General features: G+C 37.4%; 1 protein-coding gene across 11 annotated transcripts in view; it reads right to left on the reverse strand.

Moving 5' to 3' along the window:
• Nucleotides 1–22,065, reverse strand: part of ppp1r16b (protein phosphatase 1, regulatory subunit 16B) — a 99,623-nt gene that overhangs the window by 37,956 nt on the left and 39,602 nt on the right. For 6 of the 11 annotated variants that reach the window (XR_015944678.1, XR_015494426.1, XR_015494428.1 and 3 more), the window contains exons 2-3: nt 16,618–16,726; nt 12,569–12,835 (exon numbers count right to left, since the gene is read on the reverse strand). Coding sequence is in view for 2 of the 11 variants with exons in the window: in XM_087258284.1 (XP_087114410.1) it covers nt 12,569–12,827 (259 nt within the window). In the remaining 9 variants the exon portion in view is untranslated. Of the gene's footprint in view, nt 1–12,568; nt 12,839–16,617; nt 16,727–22,065 lie in introns of all 11 variants that reach the window. The other 5 variants (XR_015494429.1, XR_015494427.1, XR_015494431.1 and 2 more) reach the window with 1 other exon arrangement.

Here is a 22,065-nt window from a genome sequence, read left to right on the forward strand (position 1 = left end):
GAGCTATTCGGCACAGAATATGCTGTTTTGAAAGATATCTGCAGTAAATTGATGTTTTTGCCATCAGAAGGTTTTGTTTATGTTAGCAGGAAGTTGCCAGGCAAGAAAATGCACACATATTTAAAGTCACAGTGAAAAGTATCAGACATGCATGCTGTCATTTTGACCAATATGGTAATTTAAGGCAGAAATGCTCAGTTCTTTACTGTTTTGTAATAAAAAATAACAATGTCAGAAAGAAATACACTGATAGTTAGAAAGCGGCAGGGTTAAAAACTCTCTGTGTATCTCTCCACTGGAGCCTGCAGATGAGTGATTAATGCGCTGATGAATCTGTTGATTTGACGATGTTTTTAAATGCTTTCTCCAAAGCTTGAAACGCTGTCAGTGATGTCATCAGCACACAAGCAGCCAATAGTGTTCAGCTGTTTCTGCTGACTCCTCCCTCAACATTTCATTGGCTGTGGTTTGGTAGCTTGAATGAGCTGATGGGGAATGAGTTGTTGTCAGATCATGTAGTGTGTGACCCCCCTCTTGTGGATCGTTCACAGAGTGTTGCATAGTGTGAACACCACAGAGATTAAAAGACACAAAGTCAAGTCATGAAGTGTGAACAGCACAGCGATCTGCTGATGTTTAAAATCCTGTAGTGTGAACTAGGCTTAAATAAACAGAATTATTGATGGCTAAAAATCTGTGGAAATCTGCGGCCGCAGATTCCGTTTGGGCCTGATCTGTTCCGGGACTTCGCAATTCTCAAATAAAGCACTGGGGCGGGGCTAGTCTATGCCCCGCCCTGTCTTCATGTTTCAGTTGAGATTTCATTAAACATCCAATAATAAAACTGCAGATTTGAAGGAGACCTTTAAGAATCATTCAGCTCTATCCTCCTTCACTCCTCTGATTCTGCTGCATCATTTGTGGATGATTAATTATTTAGGCGGTGATGATTAATTCAGATCTAATCTGGCTCTTTAAACCCGTCATTGTAGGATGTGAATAATATTAGCTCCCTTTCATTAAAATCTAAATGCAAAAAGTGAATCCAGTTCAAATATTGATGCAAATACAGTTCATAATTAATAAGCAGAAGCTTTAGTAAACCTGCTGCCAACAGACGAGACGCTTTAAAGGCTTCATATTGATTTCCACCTCAGTCAAGCCTTTAAAACCTTCAGAACCAAGAAATTAAGAGAACTGTTGGGCATTTTAGAGTTATACTGGCAAACTAAATGATTATATATTAAAATTTATTGCAGTAATTATGTTAGATATGTAAAAGAAATCAATGTTTGATCACATTATTAAGCCTTCTGCTTAATGAAATCTCTCTTATATGAGCTTTTACTGACTGCAGTGCGTCACACACACACAGATACAGGTCTTAATTTAAATAAAAGAAGTGAAGATGATTGTCGTCTCCTCTCAGATGAGGATGTTTCTGTGGGTTTCTTCGCTCTCGTCTCTTCTGGACGTCGTTTATTGATAGTTTTAAATGAGCAGTGAGTTCTGGCTGATCAGAGATAGAAAATAGAGAAGAAAAGAGGGAACTGAGCTCTGTCTGAGTGTTTCTGACACTACTGTGGTTTATTACACACACACACGCACACACACACACACGTATTCACACATATGCATAAATATATTCACACACACATATACATATATACATATAAATAAATACATACACTTACACATACATACACATATACATAAAGGCACACACACGTAAATACACATACACTTATGTGTACATAAATACACACACACATACATACAAATATATACACACATACATACAAACATGTATACACACACACAGAGAGAACACAAATAAAATATATACACACACACACACACACGTGTTTGTGGACAGCAGCAGACTGAACTCAGCATCAACACTACAGCTCACTCTGAACACTACAGCTCTGTTAGGAAGAACATTCATTCATTCATTCATTCATTCATTCATTTCCCTTCAGCTTAGTCTCTTCATTAATCAGGGGTCGCCACAGTGGAATGAACCGCCAACTATTCCAGCACATGCTTTACACAGCAGATGCCCTTTCAGCTGCAACTCAGTTCTGGGAAACACCAATGCACACACACACACACACACACACACACACACACACACACACACAAACACACTCATACACAACGGCCAACTTAGTTGATCAGTTCCCCTATAGCGCATGTGTTTGGACTGCGGAGGAAACCGGAGCACCCGGAGGAAACCCACGCCAACACAGGGAGAACATGCAAACTCCACACAAAAACTAAGACACATCCAAAACTACTCCACACACACAAAACTAACACATGAAACTAACACACACACACACACACAAAACTAGAATAATAACCCATGAAATAACACCTTGGTGTGAAATAACACACACCTAATAAACAGCATTAAATAACACCAGCGTGTCCTGCGGTGTGTTTAGCTGCTCTCAGTTGTTATGTGTAAAGTGTATGTTGTAGCACAGGATTATCATTTCTGTCAGGGTATAAAGCCCACCATCTGTCATCTGTTCATCCGTCAGAACCAACCAGGACAGATTTTGACCAAAACACTAAATCAATACATGGCAGAAGAGCTTCATCTGAGCAGAAAATAGCTCCATCAAGCAGAGCATTACTGCAGACAACCAGATTACACTGCACTGATAATCTGATGAGATTAAAGCAGCAAATCCAGCCTCAATCTCTGCTTCATCAATCCGCCACAGCATACAGCTGACTCTACACCTGCAAATAAACCTATATGTTATATTATATTATATTATATTATTTTATCATATTATAATATATTATATTACATTATATATTATGTTATTATATTATCTATATTATATTATATTATTTATATTATATTATATTTTATTATATTATAATATATTATATTATATTATATTATATTATATTATATTATATTATATTATTTTATATTATATTTTATTATATTATATTTATATTATATTACATTATATTATATTATATTATTATATTATAATATATTAAATTAATATTATATTATATTATATTTTATTATAATATTTTATATTATATTATATTATTTATATTATATTATATTTTATTATATTATAACATATTATATTATATTAATATTATATTTTATTATATTATATTATATTATATTAATATTATATTATATTATATTATATTAATATTATATTATATTATATTATATTATATTATATTATATTAAATTTTATTATATTATTTTATATTATATTATATTATATTATATTATATTATTTATATTATATTATATTTTATTATATTATAATATATTATATTAATATTATATTATATTATATTAATATTATATTATATTATATTAATATTATATTTTATTATATTAATATTATATTAATATTATATTATATTATCTATATTATATTATATTATATTATATTATATTATATTATATTATATTATATTATATTATATTATATTTTCTATATTATATTATATTATATTATATTTTTTATATTATATTATTTATATCAATTATATTATATTATACTATATTTTATTATACCATATTATATTATTATTTTATTATATTTTGCATTATTTGACATTAATAATGGATTCAGTTTACTGTAAATTATACATTAGTTGTAAATCACTCCAGATCAAGAAAAATAAACAAAAAACGAAAAAAATCATCCCGCAATTCTGAAACGAGTCTCATGCATATTATATTAATATTATATTATATTATATTATATTAATATTATATTATATTATATTATATTATATTATATTAAATTTTATTATATTATTTTATATTATATTATATTATATTATATTATTTATATTATATTATATTTTATTATATTATAATATATTATATTAATATTATATTATATTAATATTATATTATATTATATTAATATTATATTTTATTATATTAATATTATATTAATATTATATTATATTATCTATATTATATTATATTATATTATATTATATTATATTATATTATATTATATTATATTATATTATATTTTCTATATTATATTATATTATATTATATTTTTTATATTATATTATTTATATCAATTATATTATATTATACTATATTTTATTATACCATATTATATTATTATTTTATTATATTTTGCATTATTTGACATTAATAATGGATTCAGTTTACTGTAAATTATACATTAGTTGTAAATCACTCCAGATCAAGAAAAATAAACAAAAAACGAAAAAAATCATCCCGCAATTCTGAAACGAGTCTCATGCACAGTCTTCATTTCCTCCCAGAGCAGCTGATTGTCAGGCTATTTTGATCACAGCGCTAGTGTTCCCAGGCTTTCAGAGCAGTCATTTTCAGTCCATTATTTTGCACTCTGCGTGGCGCTGGCGAACTCGCCCCCATTCATTTTAAGCGTTCTGGCTCTCAGATGGTTTTCAGCTTTACACACAGCAATCAGGGCGCCGCCGCTCTTTTTAACGCCTCATAAAATGACATGTTTGCAGGAGGAGAGACCAGATTTCACACCACAGCACTGGCAGATACATAAACACGTTTTATAAGGTCACAAAACAAACGCTTTCCATTAAACACCCTGCAGATCAAGGCAGATGTGAGCTGATGCTTTCCTGAGATCCTACAACTGGGTTTGACCTTTTAAAAACTTCAAAACACAAAAATACTTCAATCAATCTCACTGATGCTAAACGCTGCTCGTATGACTTAATGTGACGCTCTGCGTTGAGGATGACTGACTTGAATTCATTTCCATGCAAACTACTAGTCAAAAATTGTACGTTTTTTTAATACAATTTTTTAAAGAAGCCTCCTCTGTTTGCAAATAAATAGTTTGAAAAAAAGATAAGAAAGAAATTCATTTGCTATTAAACAACAGAAAATAAGGTGGATAATCTTGGGGTGATTCTGGAGTCAGATCTGAGTTTCAGTAATCATGTCATAGCAGTGAGTAAATCAGCTCACTAGTCATTCATTCATTCATTCATTCATTCATTTCGGCTTAGTCTCTTTATTGATCTGGGGTCGCCACAGCAGAATGAACCGCCAACTTATCCAGCACTTTTTTACACAGCAGATGCCCTTCAAGCCACAACCCATCACTAGGAAAAAAATCAGCATACCATCATCTCAAAAACATTGCAGGAATCAGATGCTTTGTTTCCTTGTTCATGCTTTTATCAGCAGCAGGGTGGATTACTGTAACAGCATCCTCACTGCCTTCCCAAAAAGACAGCCAGACAGTTGCAGCTCATCCAGAAGGCTGCAGCCAGGATTCTGACCAGAACCAGGAAATCAGAGCACATCACAGCTGTCCTCAGGTCTCTACACTGGCTGCCAGCTACATTCTGAATAGATTTAAAAGCATTATTACTGCTTTATACATCCCTAAGAGTTCAGTCAGAGCAGGGTGTATCGGCCTTCAGCTATAACAGCGCCCCCTGCTGCTGGAATCAGCTTCCAGAAATGATCAGATGTGCTCCAACATTAGACACAATCACATCAGGACTGGACACACGTCTGTAGCTGAGCCTTTACTGAATGAGCACTGTGCTGCAGCACACACATCACACTATCGTATCACTCTCTTCTTTTTCATTCTTTTATAACCGGTTTAACACATTTAATCTGCTTTTATTAAGTGATTTCTATATAAACACATCTTAAAATGTTATTTATTTCTGTGATTTGAAAGCTGCATGTTTAGCATCATTACTCCAGTCAGAAGATCCTTCAGAAATCACTCTAAGCAGGACTCGAAATTGCGACCGTTTTGGTGGCATTTGCATTCAGCACACGCGCGGATTTAGGAGGGATTCAGGCATCTTAACACCTAAAAACACAAAACGCAGCACTCAGGAATGGTTTAAATCAGTTGACATGTCAACTTGCTGCAGTAAACAAAGCCTGCAATACTAGCCCCGCCTTCAAGCTTTTCTTATTGGCCCACTGTGTTGGAATAGATTGCAAATGGATTGGTTAATATCAGCTGTCAATCACTCAGTTCCGATGACAGGGAGCTTCAGCCGCGTACGGTCTGGATACGAGAGAATGAAAACAACACTGACAGTTTAGTTTTAGAAGCCACCTAAAGATCTGATCAGTGATCATGTAATGAATGTCAATCCAGCATTTACACTTTCTGAAGAATGGATAAAAGACTTCCAGTGTTTAAAGTCAACTGTGAAAATAACTAAAGCAGAGGTCACCAACATGGTGCCCGTGGGCACCAGGTAGCCCACCAGGTTCCCATGAGTTGCCTGTGGGCCTGTTCTAAAAATAGCTCACCATAGCACCACATATGAGTAGGCTGCATCTAATATTTTTATAGGTATTCTTTTTAAATCACACTTGCATTGGTGTAAATTTGAAAATTACTTTGTTATAAATTTTAAAAAAAACTTTAAAAACAATTTCAGACAAATGAAGTGTTGCATATTGATATTTATCTAACTTGTTAAATCACTGTTGACAACTATTGTGAGAAATCATTAACATGATCAATGTCTTCACATAGATGAATATTATTAATTATTAATAATAACATATAATTAAAAGTAATTTAAGAAAATGCGTTTTTTAATAACCAGTAGCCCTTCACACTAATCGGTACCCAAGAAGTAGCTCTCAGGCTGCTTTCACACCTACACTTTTGTTTTGGAACGTATCTCGTTTGCCCAGTTAGCGCGGTTCGTTTGGCATATGTGAACAGGGCAATTGCGGTCTGTTCCGCGCCAAAGTAATCGCTCCGAGATCGCTTGAATGAGGTGGTCTCAGCTCGATTGAAACGAACCCTGGAGCGGTTCGATTGCAGTGAGAAAGCGATCCGATCCGAGCGCGGTTATATCACAGTGTTTTATGGATATGTAATAGGCTTACGGCTATATGAAGAGAGAATTATGAGTAGGGCGGGAAGTTTCGCAAGTCTCCGGATGCCCACAAATGAGTGATGATCTCCCGGTAATCTCGCGTCTCCCTCCCAGTCCTCAAATAGGCATCGTCGCGCACCCTTTCACCCCTCCTCACCGCATCTCTCCTCAGACACGTCGCGCGCGCACCCTGTCAATCACCACCAAACCACCACCTCTCCTGACAGCTGAGCGGGACGCTGCAAAATAAACCCTGACACTCTGACCAATGTGAGGAGAGTTTACTCACACGTGACTTGTTTTAGCTCTTTTGGTCCGATTAGAAACTTTGCAGTGTGAAAGCGAACCACTCCAAGAGCAAAGAGCAACAATATAACATTTTTAATCTCAGTTTCAGAACAACTGAATCGATTCACAGGTGTGAACGCACCCTCAGTTTCCAAAAGGTTGGTGAACCCTGAACTAAAGCATTCACTGTGAAGCTGGTGGGACGGAGTTTTCAGGTAACAGTGTTTGCCACTGAATCTACACAATCAGCAGGAGATGTTCTGACGTTATTTAATCCTTCATTTAATCGTCACGATGCTGTTCGTCGTGCGACTGACACCACCTTCACCATCGCTGAATATTAGATGAAACTAATATTGCAGCTCATGAAAAGACCGTTACTGTCATTAAGATGGCATATGCAAATAATAAGTTATATATCAATATAATGTGTGCAATATCAGACAGCACCCGTGAGAACAGCACAGTGATTATTGTTTACTCAGTTCATCTCATTTAAGTCAAGCAGTGTGTGCAGGGCATGAGCGCATGCAGAGTTTGGTTTATTTGTTAGTTTTGATTAGAGTTTATTTCCAATGCAATAAATCTCTTGATGTAAAACGTGTAGTAACAATACTCAGTTTTTGGTGGGTGCGACTAAATCTTGTCTGGTGCACCTACATTTATGAAGTTAGGAGCATTGGTGCTACCAAGAAAAAAGGTTAATTTCGAGCCCTGCTAAGGCTGTATTTACATCGCAGATGGTCAATTCTGATCTGGTGACTGTATCTGTTTTTGCTTTACTGATGACCCGCTTACATCATCTTTAAAAGTAACATGTATCCGACTGTCTGCATTTACACAGCACACGGCAAAAGCTAAATGACCAGAAAATAAATAAAAAAGAGCGGGTGCCGACTGACAGCTGATAATGCAGGAGTGCTCTTTTCTCCATTCCTGTATTTAATCTGTTTGTAGGGTTTTGACTTCAACTGTTTGACTACAGTTTGTGGCAGAAAAGTTCTCATTTAGCCATCTTCTTTAATCTAGGCCTTTATAAACCAGTGGGCATCTTAATGTAATGACCATGGTGTGATTCACGTATGTGATGTATGCAGCAGGTTATATAGTTTATATTGGCTACGTGGCGGATGTTGCTCTCTCTGTTTCTCTCTCTCTTGTTAACATGCTTCAATACTTGTACTACATGACAATATAAAAGCTTTTTTACACCTGTTTCACACCGCAAGCGTCAGCGGCGCGTGAGCAGAGCGTGAGCAGCGCGTGTGTTTTCGGCGTCCATGTTAACAGATCAGAGCTTTCATACCGCACGAAGCAGCAGCGCGTCAGAGCGAGGCGTGAGCGTCGCCGCAGCAGCAGTGCAGCGATAGTTTCGGCGCTGGGTCTATTTCTGACGCGCTGCTCAAGCTCAATTAAAGTGACAGTGCATTGATAATGACCAAAACAAAAAAAGTAGCAATTTTACCCAATAAATGCGTTAATAATGTCAAATGGTTTATATATAGTCATTCAAATGAACTTAAAACGATTAAAAACGACAACAAACATTTATTTAGGCCCGAACTACAAAACCAAATGTAAAACAATTTTAGTATCAGTTTTGCTTAAGTTGCACACTAGTGTTGTAGGAGAGGGGAAATAGAATATTTACGGGATTTGTAGTCCATAGCGAAGTGTATTGTGGGTAGTGTAGTGCGACACGCATGCTGGATGATGTGAGCTCGCTGTGTTCTGTGCAGCTGAGCAGAGGAAGAAAGTTTTAATCGGCTTTGTTTTATGTTCACTCGAGTTATTCCTACCGGGAGCTGTTTGCTCTGTGAATCTGACAACATGAAAATAAGTAAAAGAAGGGCATGCATTGGTTACTTTCGTCCGTCTCATCCTCTGCACGAGCATGAATTAACGAGCTGTTATTCTGCCGCTGGACATCACTGAAGCGGAGAAAGTAACACTAGTTTGATCATGTATAGATATCATTATAACTATATTGTATAAATATTATTATAACTAGGTCTACAGCAACCTGATAATCAAAAAACAAATGACACTATATCACAGGCGATTGTCTTCTGACTGTAGACACTTCTCATATAGCTTGAGAAGCATACAGCACTATTTGATCTATAAAATTTGTAAAATAAACATTTGCAGGTTAAAGACACAGCATAGGAGGGGCCCTGGTGCAGATGAAAAGTTTAAAAAGTGTATTTGTATATAGAGAGACATGGGTAACTAGATAGAATAGACAGAGATAGGTTGATCTCTGCAGCAGCTGCCGGAGAGCTGCGCACTGCAGACGCAGCTGGTGTGAAAGGCAAACTGCTACTGCTCGACATACGCGCTGCTCACGCTCTGCTCACGCGCCGCTGACGCTTGCGGTGTGAAACAGACGTTAGTCTTCGTGTATGTGATTTAAGGTTTTGTTCTGAAATGAAAGAGCCAGAGTTAACGTCATTCACTACGGTGTAACCAGTTAAACTCTGCTGTTACTTTGGGATTTCCGACTGGATTTTGCCTACCAAAATTTAAAAGGCTCCTTAATCCACATGCAGAGGTGTAAATGCAAACATGTGGTATCATTTTAAAGAAAACCCTTAGAATTTTCATAAATCAAGTGTTTAAAATATCTGTATATGTTGTCTGTGTTATAATAAACACCTAAAATAGAGGCACTTTTTGTATTATTTTTTTTTATAAACTCAAATTTGAAAGTGCACCTTTTAGGTTGTGTGTGCTCTAGAGTGCTGTAATTAATGTTGGTGGTTCCTGCACACGTCTGTAATCATAGGAAAAAAGAAAAAGGTCTCCACCATAATCTATGCAGAAGTTATTGCATTGATTAACTGATGAGAGGTGCTGTACAAGCCACAGGGAGCGATCCTTGTTTACATATTTCACTATTCTTTTGTTTGATCAAACATAATTCACTGTGTTTGGAGCACGTCAGACATATAAAAGGATTACTTATGCACATCAGCTCAAACACAGAGGAGAATAGCCCTTAAGCGCACAGCATAAGGTAAGAGATGACAGCTGTCTGTGCTATCTGGGGCTGCTTATTGATCATAAATGTATTGTTTTCACTTCTGCGCCATGGAAACACTGCGATTCATTCAGCAACTGTCTGATATGTGAATATAATTCAGTAAAAAGAATGCTAGAATCGTATGAGCACCGGCAAGAGCTTTCATTTGAGTTGTAACTTGTACATGTGTCATATGAAAAATATGAAAACAAACCAATGTTCAATACCCAGCTCGTGTCTCCAAAATACTGTGTATTTAAGTGTAAATAACTTTTGTACAGTAGAATAAAAACCAAAGTGATGCATATGTGCATAAAATATAGATTCTACATTTTCAAACGACACCACTTACAGGGGTCTGGTGCAACGCTAGCCCTTTAAATCTGAAAGCCAAAGTCGATGACGTCACGGACCGTTTAACTGGTAAATAAGGTGTAAATCTGATCTACCTGCTGACACTGCAGATATGAGGGAACGGATCTGGAAATTTCCACATATGAACAAAGACTGAATCTGAGTAAATCAGAATCCATTCAATTAGTTTTATTTCAATTCATTTCAATTCAGTTGTTTTTTTTTATTCAATTGTTTTTGTGCACTTTTCAAAATAGTTTTTGCAATGAAGATGCCATGAGTTTAGGTCATATGAAAAGCCTTCTACACACAGGACAGCTTCAGGTTTTGCTGCACTGTGGATCAAATGAATGCAGGCTTGCTGAGACAGAGCATCTAACATTGTACTCCTCCAGTAGTGTACATTAAAGAAACAGCTGTGTTTAGTCTTCTTTATCAGAGTGCATCAGCGCATCACTTTCACAGCCGCTTCACACAAAAGCACAGATCTCTCAAAGCTGGCAGACGTCTGATAGTGCACTTCAAAAGAATATATATATATTTCAGTAATACACACTGTGTCTGCTTCCATTACATGCTGGACATATGCTGATATTCAATATATGCTGATAATGAACATGGACAATATTGTTATCTGGGGCACTTCAAAATATTGTGAATAATTACTGAATATTTAAACCTTTAGAGCAAATATTAGGAGTATTCAGACTAGAGGTGTGAACCTATACTGGTCTCACAGTTCGGTTCGGTTACGATTATCATGCCTTCGATTAGGTTCAATTCGATATCTCGGTGCATCACGATGCATTGACGATGCTTTCCATATACAGTGTTATATTTTAGAGGGGAGGCTATAACATGCTGTCTGTATAAACACACAGACACACAGCAACACACTGTCTCTCATTTACACACAAACACAGATAGCACCAAAGAAACAAACACACATGCACACACACACACACACACACACACAAACACACACACTTAAGCCCTCGCTACAGGGAGAGCTCGCGAAGAGCGGAGCAGAAAAACGAAAAAAAGAGGCACTTTTCCGACGGTCCCTTACTGAGAGCTCCTCTCAGCGCGAGCTCTGCCGGCTAAACACATATTGCGAGGGCTTAAACGGAGCAGTGCTCGTAGTGTCGAGCGAAAAAAAAAGAAAGACAGCTGTGAAACATAACCAGCTTTGTCTTTTTGTAGGAAACACACTTTAGGTCTTTTTAGGGTAAGAGGTTTTTGAGTTATTGCCGTCTGTAACTGAATGTGTGTCAGGAATATCAAAAACAAAAGCAACTTAACTCCGCTCATTTCTGGCGCCCCCTGGATATACAGCGCCCTTAGCATTTGCCTATGGTGCCTATGCCACGGGCCGGCCCTGAGTTGGCTGAGTGTTGTAAAAACTCGCGCTCACCTCCCTCACGACAGAGCGCATAGGAGATAAATGACGTCACTACATAATAACCGGTTATGATTATTACTGAATCGATACCGAATTGTCCACGTCTGCATCGCAGTGCACCGAAGAAACAATTAATTTTGACACCCCTACTTGAGACTATTGTATTGGCAGAGGTAGTTCATTATATCTCTATTTAAACACTGTGCATTTCTGAGTGTGCCTCACACAGGTGAGTGGGCTTGAGAAACCACCTGTAGAAACACTCTTCTCTCTATATGCAACACATATTTTACTTAAACTCCATCGTACAAGGACTCAAACAATGTTTACTTGTGAATATACCACACAATCATGCTGCACTACATGTTTTCCTCAACCTTAAATGCACAATATATCGCACAGTATTGCTCTGCCTCGTGTAAAAGCACTTGTATAGTCTGTTTTAGGTAATGTCTATAGTACATAGGTGTAAAATAGCTCTTATGTCCAGTGTTGTGTTCATACTTGTGATTATTTTCATTAATCCAACATAAGGACTATGAGGTTGTATTTATTTATCACAGCGCAGCTCATCTTGACTTGATAAAGCGCCTCACCTTCATCAGGATCGTTCCTCGCTGAAGCCTCCAGTAAAGCCACACTGGCGGCGAATGAAACCCTCCTGCGGTTCTCCACCAGGGACCCAGGGCCGCGCCGTTTGTCTGCTTTCCTCTTCTTGTTCTGCATCTCCTTCTCGTAGACAGCCCATCGCTTCAGCTGCTGCGTTCGGCGTTTCTGTGCGGCACGGAGCCGCTCCAGACTCGGCACTTTATCCAGCTGCTGCAGCTCCGACAGCAGCTCCAGGTGATTGGCCATGCTGGACACTGCTGGACAACACACACACACACGCGCACACACAAACACAGTGCTCAGCACACATCATGACAAAACATTTTTAAAGATTCAATCATTTATTTTCCTTGGGCTTTGTCCTATGCGTCACTGCATTGTGGATGAGAGGCGTTGCTCGCTGCAAAAGTTGGGACTTGCTCAACTTTTCAAGCAGCGACGGAAGCGTCAGCCAATCAGATCGCTGTATGCAAATACACCAGCTCAGCCAGTGGCCTATTGCTGACTAATTTCATTGGCTAACGCTGCTATGACGATCGCATCAGCCCCAACTTCAGACACGCCCTCAGTCAAGCGTTGACGATGAAGCCCCGTGTGAATGGGGTGTTATTCCTCAGGGTTCACTACAGCGGGAAGAACTGCCAACTATTCAAGCATATGTTTTATGCAGTGGATGCCCTTCCAGCTGCATCCCATTACAGGGAAATACCCATACACACACAATCACACTCATACAGTACGGCCAGTGTAGTTGATCAGTTCCCCTATAGTGCATGTGTTTGGACTGTGGGGGAAACCGAACCACCGAGAGGAAACCCACACCAACACGAGGAGAACATGCAAACTCCACACAGAAACACCAACTGACCCAGCTGGGACTCAAACTAGTGACCTCCTTACTGTGAGGCCACAATGCTAACCACTGAGCTACTAAGCTGCCGTAGTAGTATCCATTCCTCAGTTGATGTGGATCATATATTTTGGTGCATATTAACAACAGTGCATTAATTAACCCTTTAATTGTCGCTCCTCTTCTTCAACATTGACATGAAACTGAGACGATCAGCTTAAATGATGGCCAATCTTCATTGCTTTGGTGCACAGATTAAAGCTCGGTCTCGTTTTAAAGACGTCAGATTGTATCTGAAGTGAAAAATACAAAAGTTTAATAAAACAAAAGTCATATGCCTTTATGCTTATAAAAATAATGAAACAATAATTGTATATTTAATTATATTACATAAAATATGTATTTTACAAAACTTGATTGAACCTAAATGTATGGAAAGAGTCTTAAAAAAGGTCTTTAAAGGTGTTGAATTTCACTCTCTGATTCCTGCATATACTCAGTAATTTAGATGTCTACTTTACAACATTATGAAACAATATGGTTCATATTCCTCAAAAAAAAAATCAAACGCGAAATATTTAAACAAGTTATATTCCCAATTTAAAGTTGATATTTAAAGGGCACCTATGGTAAAAAATCTACTTTTCAAGTTGTTTGGACAGATCTGTGTGTTGGTATAGTGTATAGACCGTCATACTGGGGTGATATGAACACACCCAGTCCTTTTTTCTCAATTTAACTACAAAAAAAAGGGTCGGCCAACTGGAGCTGTTTTCAAATCGATCGCACCATTACGTAGGTGTGCGATCCCACCGCCCACCGAATTGATTGACAGCTGCGCGCATTAACATGTTCCGGTAGTCGCGTGTTTATGTCAACAAGACCAGACAGACATACGCAAAGCAACCGGGAATAAAAGCTCTGTTCTGTTCGCTAGGATCAGCAATCATCATCAAATGTGATTAAGAGTGAGTTTCACATGTTTAAAGTGTTTTAAAACAGAGTATGTGTGTAATTAATTACAGCGTTTTACTTCAGCTTTACTTCATCAGCACAGCTGCGTGTCAGAACAATTATAAAAGAAGACGCTTCAATCCCGGTTTGTGGAAGTTAAATCAGGTTTATATTGTACATTAGCATAACAGATATCCACACAGTACTTGAGGTTAGCCTTAACTAAGCTAAGCGCGCTCTGTCTGCCTGCCTGCCTGTGTGTGTGTGTGTGTCATCTGTGATGTGCGTGTGTGTGTGTGTGTGTGTGTGTGTGTGTGTGTACTACTTTGTAACGATATTGTGTGTGACTCATCAATGCAACTTCACAATACTGATTAGTAAAGGTTAGCTCTTACTGTAGTATTTCTCACAAACGCTACGTGAGACCTCCTTCCTTTAAGTCTGTCTGTTGTCTGACGCAGCTGAGGGAGGAGGCATGTAGAAACAGTAGGCGGGAAAGAATCGTCTTAAAGGCGCAGTACGACTAAACCACCCCCTGCTGGAAATCAGTATAAAACAGCATCTTGTAAAAGGTATAATGAAAAATCTGATGGGTATTTTGATCTGAAACTTTATATACACATTCTAGAGACGCAAAAGACTTATATTAAACCTGAAAAAAGGGGTAACCTAGGTGCCCTTTAAAAAAATTAGCTTTCAGTAAGATTTAGTTTAACTGCAGTACCAGACATGACCACCAGGCCTCCAGTTTACATTAGTTACCATATAAGGGCACCTTGTATGTTTTGAGGAATATGAACCATATTGTTTCATACCTCTGTAAAGCAGACATCAAATTCTAAAGTACAGAGTGTATCCAGGAATCAGAGAGTGAGACCTTAAGACCTTTTTTTAAGACTCTTTCCATACATTTTAAGAACTTAAAACCACTTTAGATTTCACTGGTGAGATTTTAACTTACAGTAGATTTACTAAATATTAATGTGGGAAACTAATCCAAAACTAAAACATTATTCATATACTGAATACAAATCCATTAACTCTAGCTAACTCAGAAGATTGAGGATATAGAGCAGCAGAAATACTGATGTTGCCTGGATTACTGCAGTAAACAAAGCAGCAAGATGACAAATCTAGTAGGATGTTATTGATTTCATAAACTACACAGCATCCTGATAATCACAGATTTAATTCAGGCAAACTTTAATATACAACTATACATTGCTAACTCAAATATGATATAACATTTAACACCCCAAATAACATTTAAGACTTATTAATACTTTAATAATTTCTCAACATTGATTGATCAACTTTTAATGCTTTTTAAGACCCCACGGACACCCTGAAGTATGGGCAGTTTGGTGGTATCTGAATTAAGTTTAGCCTCTTAAAACATCTAGAAACGATTTACATGTGGATTGCTGTAGCAAAGTAATGCTTCATGACTCTGATGAGTATCCTTGTAGCAAACTAATAAATAACTGTTGTTCAGTAATACAGAATCAGTGATATACACTAGATAATGTTTAAATGATATATAGTTAGTCTGTCATGATCACTTTATATTTAGATTACACTATAATGCTTCACTTATGTAACTGTAAATGACCTTACAGTAATGACAGTAAATGTGTTTAATCTATTACTCTTCCTACATAACAAAAAAGAGAGCAGAAAAGAGTGGTGAAGTGTGTGTTCAGAAGTCTTGGACCTTTCCATTGATATATAGTTGGTCATAATTAGATTAGGATTTAATTACCTACTAATTTAATTAATGAACTTGACTGAAACTGAAGCGTCCCGCTGATGAGGACAGTGAAAGGGTTAATCATTTATATTCATTAAGTTAAAAACACTTCATTGAAAATGCATTATACACATAGATATCATCTTATTAAAAAGGACTAAATATTTATAGTGCTCAGCATAAATCAGTGCATTTAATCAAACAGTTAAATTCATAATTAATTTCATATTAATATTTTCCCCTTTACATATTAATTTGGATGTGCTGATTTGTGCTGTGGTCTTCAGAGTTGTTGTTTGTTTTTGGTTCTGAATAATCTACAGTATTAGCACAGATATCTTACTGTGGAGCATCCTAGAGAGAATATAGCTGTTTAATACAGCAGACATATTCATTAATGCTGAGCACTGAATACCTGCTGGAGTAACTTCACTCAATACTGTGATAAAAGCTTCAGTAATTAATCACAAGAAAACACACACCAGCAGAAGCCTAATGTAGATGAAGAAGATGATGATGATGATGGAGGAGAGACGGTGAATCTAGCAGGGACTGCAGCACCCTGCCGAACCTCCACCCTTCATCCTGAACCTGGAGGAACACACAGAGAGTAAAATCAATACACAGATCAACACCAAGGCTATTATAGTTAACCAAAACTAACGAAAGAACGAAAACTAGAATTGAAAACAGCATTTCATGAACTGAAATAAAAATGAGCGTTTGTACATGTATTTAATACATGAATCTACTGTAAGCCTTTTACAAATATTCACTTCGCACTGCAGGTGTTTGACCCTAACAGCACATCAGAGTCTGTGATGTCATTGGTCAGATTAAGTCAGTCCTCCTCCAATCATCCTCGCTGTTGCTCCCGCCACAAAAACAACGGCTGGACATGACAGCAGCAGGCGATAGCAGTAAATACGACCCGAGCAGACACTTAAAGCATTCATTTTACACATTTTATGGGTTTATTTCTGTACGAACTATCCTGATCACGAACGAATTATTCTTTTTAACCAAATCTTTTAAGTAAACCAGTTGAACTAATTCACCAAATACAACTGAATCTTTTTAAATGATAAATCAGTAAGCACTTATCCAAACTACTTACTTTAATATGCCTTAACATATACATACATATATATATATATATATATATATATACACACACACACAAACACACACAATCTCTCACACACACACACATACACATACACACACACACACACACACACACACACACACACACACACACACACACACACACACACACACACACACACATACATACATTTATATACATACCTTTTTAAATGTTTCCCGAATGATGTTGAACAGATTGAGGAAATGTTCACTGTGTGTCTGATAATATTTGTTCTTCTGGAGAAAGTCTTATTTGTTTTATTTTGGCCAGAAAAAATTTAGTTCTTATTTTTTTAACACCATTTTAAGGTCAAAATTATTAGCCCTTTTAAACTATGTATTTTTTTTCGATAATCGACAGAACAAACCATCATTATACAATAACTTGCCCTAATTACCCTAACCTGCCTAGTTACCCTAATTACCCTAGTGAAGCCTTTAAATGTCACTTTAAGCTGTATAGAAGTGTCTTGAAGAATATCTAGTCTAATATTATTTACTGTCATCATGACAAAGAGAAAATAAATCAGTTATTAGAGATGAGTTTTTAACACTGTTATGATTAGAAATGTGCTGAAAAAATCTGCTCTCCATTAAACAGAAATTGAGGAAAAAATAAACAGGGAGGCGAACAATTCTGACCTCAACTATATATATATATATATATATATATATATATATATATATATATATATATATATATATATACATACAGTTGAAAGCAGAAGTTTACATATACTCTAAAAAAGGAGCATAACCAATTTTAAAAGTGTCTGATGGTAAATGATACTAAACGTTTACTTTTTTAGGTCTGTTAGTATTAATTAAATGATTTACATTTGCTAAATGCCAGAATAATGAGAGAATTCTTTTTATTAATTTCTAGTCAGTCAATAGTTTACACACATTTCCTTGGTATGTTTTAGCTTTGCTTTTAAACTGTTTAACTTTGGTCAGATGTTTTGGGTCTCCTTCCACAAGCTTCCACAATAGTTTGCAGGAGTTTTGGCTCATTCCTCCTGCAGAATTGCTGTAACTGAGTCAGATTTGTAGGCTGTCTTGCTCACACAAACTTTTTCAACTCTGCCCACACATTCTCTATAGGATTGAGATCAGGACTTTGTGATGGCCACTCCAAAACATTCACTCTGTTGTCCTTAAAGCACATGTGAACTAGTTTGGCAGTGTGCTTAGGCTCATGGTCTGTCTGGAAGAGCCATTTGAGGCCAAGTTGTAATCTCCTGGCTGATGTGTTGAGATGTTGCTTCAGTATTTCTCCATGATGTTCTGTCTTCATGATGCCATCTCTGCTGTGAAGTGGACCAGTCCCTCCTGCAGCAAAACAGCCCCACAACATGATGCTGCCGCCCCCATACTGCACAGTTAGGATGGTGTTCTAGGCTTGTGCGCTTTCCCCTTTGTCCTCCAAATGTAACACTGCTCATGATGGCCAAACAGTTCAATCTTAGCTCCATCAGAGCACAGGACATGTCTCCACACATCAGTCTGTTTCCCAGTGTCATTCAGCAAACTGTAATCTGGCTTTGTTGTTGATTTTCTCATGTTGTCACACAAGGAAGCAGTGTGTTTGAGCTTTTCCTTCAACACTATTCTACAGTTGTGTCTCACATTAACTCAAATGTTGTCAATTAGCCAATCAGAAACTTCCAAAACCCTGACATCATCATCTGAGCTTTATCAGAGGCAGAATAATCTTATTGTGTGTAAACTTGACCTTCAAGAAGAGTTAAAACAATTTCTCAAACAATCTCTCACATTATTCTGCTGTTAAACAGAACAGAAACACATGTGATCATCCTCACTTACCTAAAAGAGAACAAGATTAATCACATTAACATCTGACTTGTTTTAAATGCTTATGTGCCTTTTATACAGTGGACTTCTGCTTTCAACTGTATTTATGTAACATACACACATTTATTCTGTCAAAACAAACTTATTTTGTATGCGATTAAGCGTGAGCACTAGTACGTGTGTGTGTGTGTGTGTGTGTGTGTGTGTGTGTGTGTGTGTGTACTGTCTTTCAAAGCAGTGTTCTGCCGACGGTGGACTCTTCTGCTTTAGATCTCATTCACCTCAAACTCCACATCCCATAATGCACTGAGTCTCCGCATCTCTCACTGCTCTCTCTCTCTCTGTGGGATATTGACAGTGTAGATGCGTCTGTGTGTCTGTGTAAAAGCTGGAGATTTACCGCAGTAAGTCATCAGAGCGGCTGCAAGAGAGACTGGAACCGCGAACAGACGCAGATTCATCAACTCTACTGCTGTGCAATCTTCCGTTAGTAAAGTGGGCAAAGCTGACACACACACACACACACACACACACACACACACACACACACACACACACACACACTAGTGTCACATCCTGTCAGCACCTGACGCCATACACACACACAAATAAGTAAATAAATAAAATACAAATAAAACAAACACACAAATAAAAACACACATTCATACATCAAATATACAAACACACACACACAAACACACACACACACACACACATAAAAATACACACATACACATGTAAACAAACAAATCATCACACACACACACATATGCACAAACACACACATCCATTCACATACACATGTACATACACACAACTGTCACATCCTGTCAGCACCGGACGCTAACGACACACACACACACACACACACACACACACACACACACACACACACACACACACAAGTCTCAACATTTCCTGTGCTTATCGCTGAGATCTCCGAATACACGAGGAGAAAGATCAGGTGAAACACACACACTTTCCATCCATAGCCCACGACACACACACACACACACACACACACACACACACACACACACACACACACACACACACACACACACACACACACACACACACACACACACACACATACACACACACATACACACACACACACACACACACACTTCCCCTGGCAGACGTCTGTATCTGTCACTCTCGACATGTGACGTGTGATAATGAGCATGATGAGTTCTGTAATCGGGAGTTCTTCAACACACACTCCAGCATTATTTATCAGGACCAGATTCAGATTGTTGCACTGACTGAGTTTAATTTGAAAATAATCTGGTCTACCACATGCTGAAATATTGTCTGAATATTAATTAGTATTATTAGTATAAGTACATCATTAGCTATTATTATTAATAAATGTCTCTGTAGTTTTCATCATAAGGGTTGGCTCAGGTAATCTCAGCTGATCTTCATTTCTTACTCAATGTTTAATAACTCATTCAAATCAAAGGTTGCAGTTATTTCAGTGATATAACAACTTTTTAATTATAAATAATAAAATGTTGTATTTTTAATGATGACGCAGTGGCTCAATAGGTAGTGCTGTGGCCTTACAGCAAGAAGGTCTCGGGTTTGAGCCTCGGCTGGGTCAGTTGGTGTTTCTGTGTGGAGTTTGCATGTTCTCCCCGTGTTGGTGTGGGTTTCCACTGTGTCGTCTCCTCATACTTCAGTACAATACATCAAATCTTCTGGCCAATCAAAAGCTCTCTAGTGTCTGACATGCCCCACCCCCTTCTTCTCATTGGCTGTTTATTTGATGTGCTTGAGCTCAACCATTCCCACTGGCAGAGCTCTGAAAACCTAAACACTATTGGCTGTTTTTTTTTAAAAAGAGGAGGAGCTACTCTATGCCCCACCCTCTTCATGTTAAGTCGAGATTACGTCAATTGCAAAACTGTTTTGCAGAAGTTTATGGCACATTGGGTGTGTGTGTGCTATAGTCATCAGTGAGAGTGCAGGTGTGCTGAGAGGACAGCAGCATCAAAAGCAAACATACACACACACAAACTCACACACACACACACGAGACAGGTCACAGAAACCGCAGCTACTTAAACTTGCCACCAATTTCAACCAGGACAAAGGCATCTCACACAATGACTGAAACTCCAATAGCTGAGCTTCATTTCCACATCTGAGCTGCGATAAACAACAAACGCTATTGGCTGATTCATTAAAAAGGGGAGGAGCTACTATATGCTCCATCCTCTCTTCATGCTTCAGTTGAGATTACATCAAACACTGAATATATAATGGACATCACAAAGCACTTCAGGAGACCGTTAATGAGGGATGGGGAAAATAGAGGACCAGTACCTGCTAGACTGCACATGACATGATGTGTGATCTCATTAAACCTCATCCTCGTATAAGATTCAGAACAGATTAGTGAACATCTCCATTTAAAAAACAAATTAGAAGACGAACAGTAACCTGTGCTAATCACAAACACACAGGAGAATGGGATATTTGCAGGAGGACAGAGTGGTGTTGACGCTAGCGCAGATTAACTAATGTATAATGTATAATGTGTATGTGTTAGCACAGGTTAACTGTGTTGCTATAGTATGTGTTAGTACTGGTTAACTGTGGTGTTATTGTATGTGTTAGCACAGGTTAACTGTGTTGCTATAGTATGTGTTAGCACAGGTTAACTGTGGTGTTTTTGTATGTGTTAGCACAGGTTAACTGTGTTGTAATTGTATGTGTTAGCACAGGTTAACTGTGGCGTTATTGTATAATTTACTGTGTTAGCACAGGTTAACTGTGTTGCTATGGTATGTGTTAGCACAAGTTAACTGTGTTGTTATTGTATGTGTTAGCACAGGTTAACTGTGTTGTAATTGTATGTGTTAGCACAGGTTAACTGTGACGTTATTTTATGTGTTAGCACAAGTTAACTGTGTTGTAATTGTATGTGTTAGCACAGGTTAACTGTGGCGTTATTG

This window comes from Danio rerio, chromosome 6, assembly GCF_052040795.2.
Source record: "Danio rerio strain M-AB ecotype USA chromosome 6, GRCz13ab, whole genome shotgun sequence".
NCBI lineage: Eukaryota > Metazoa > Chordata > Actinopteri > Cypriniformes > Danionidae > Danio > Danio rerio.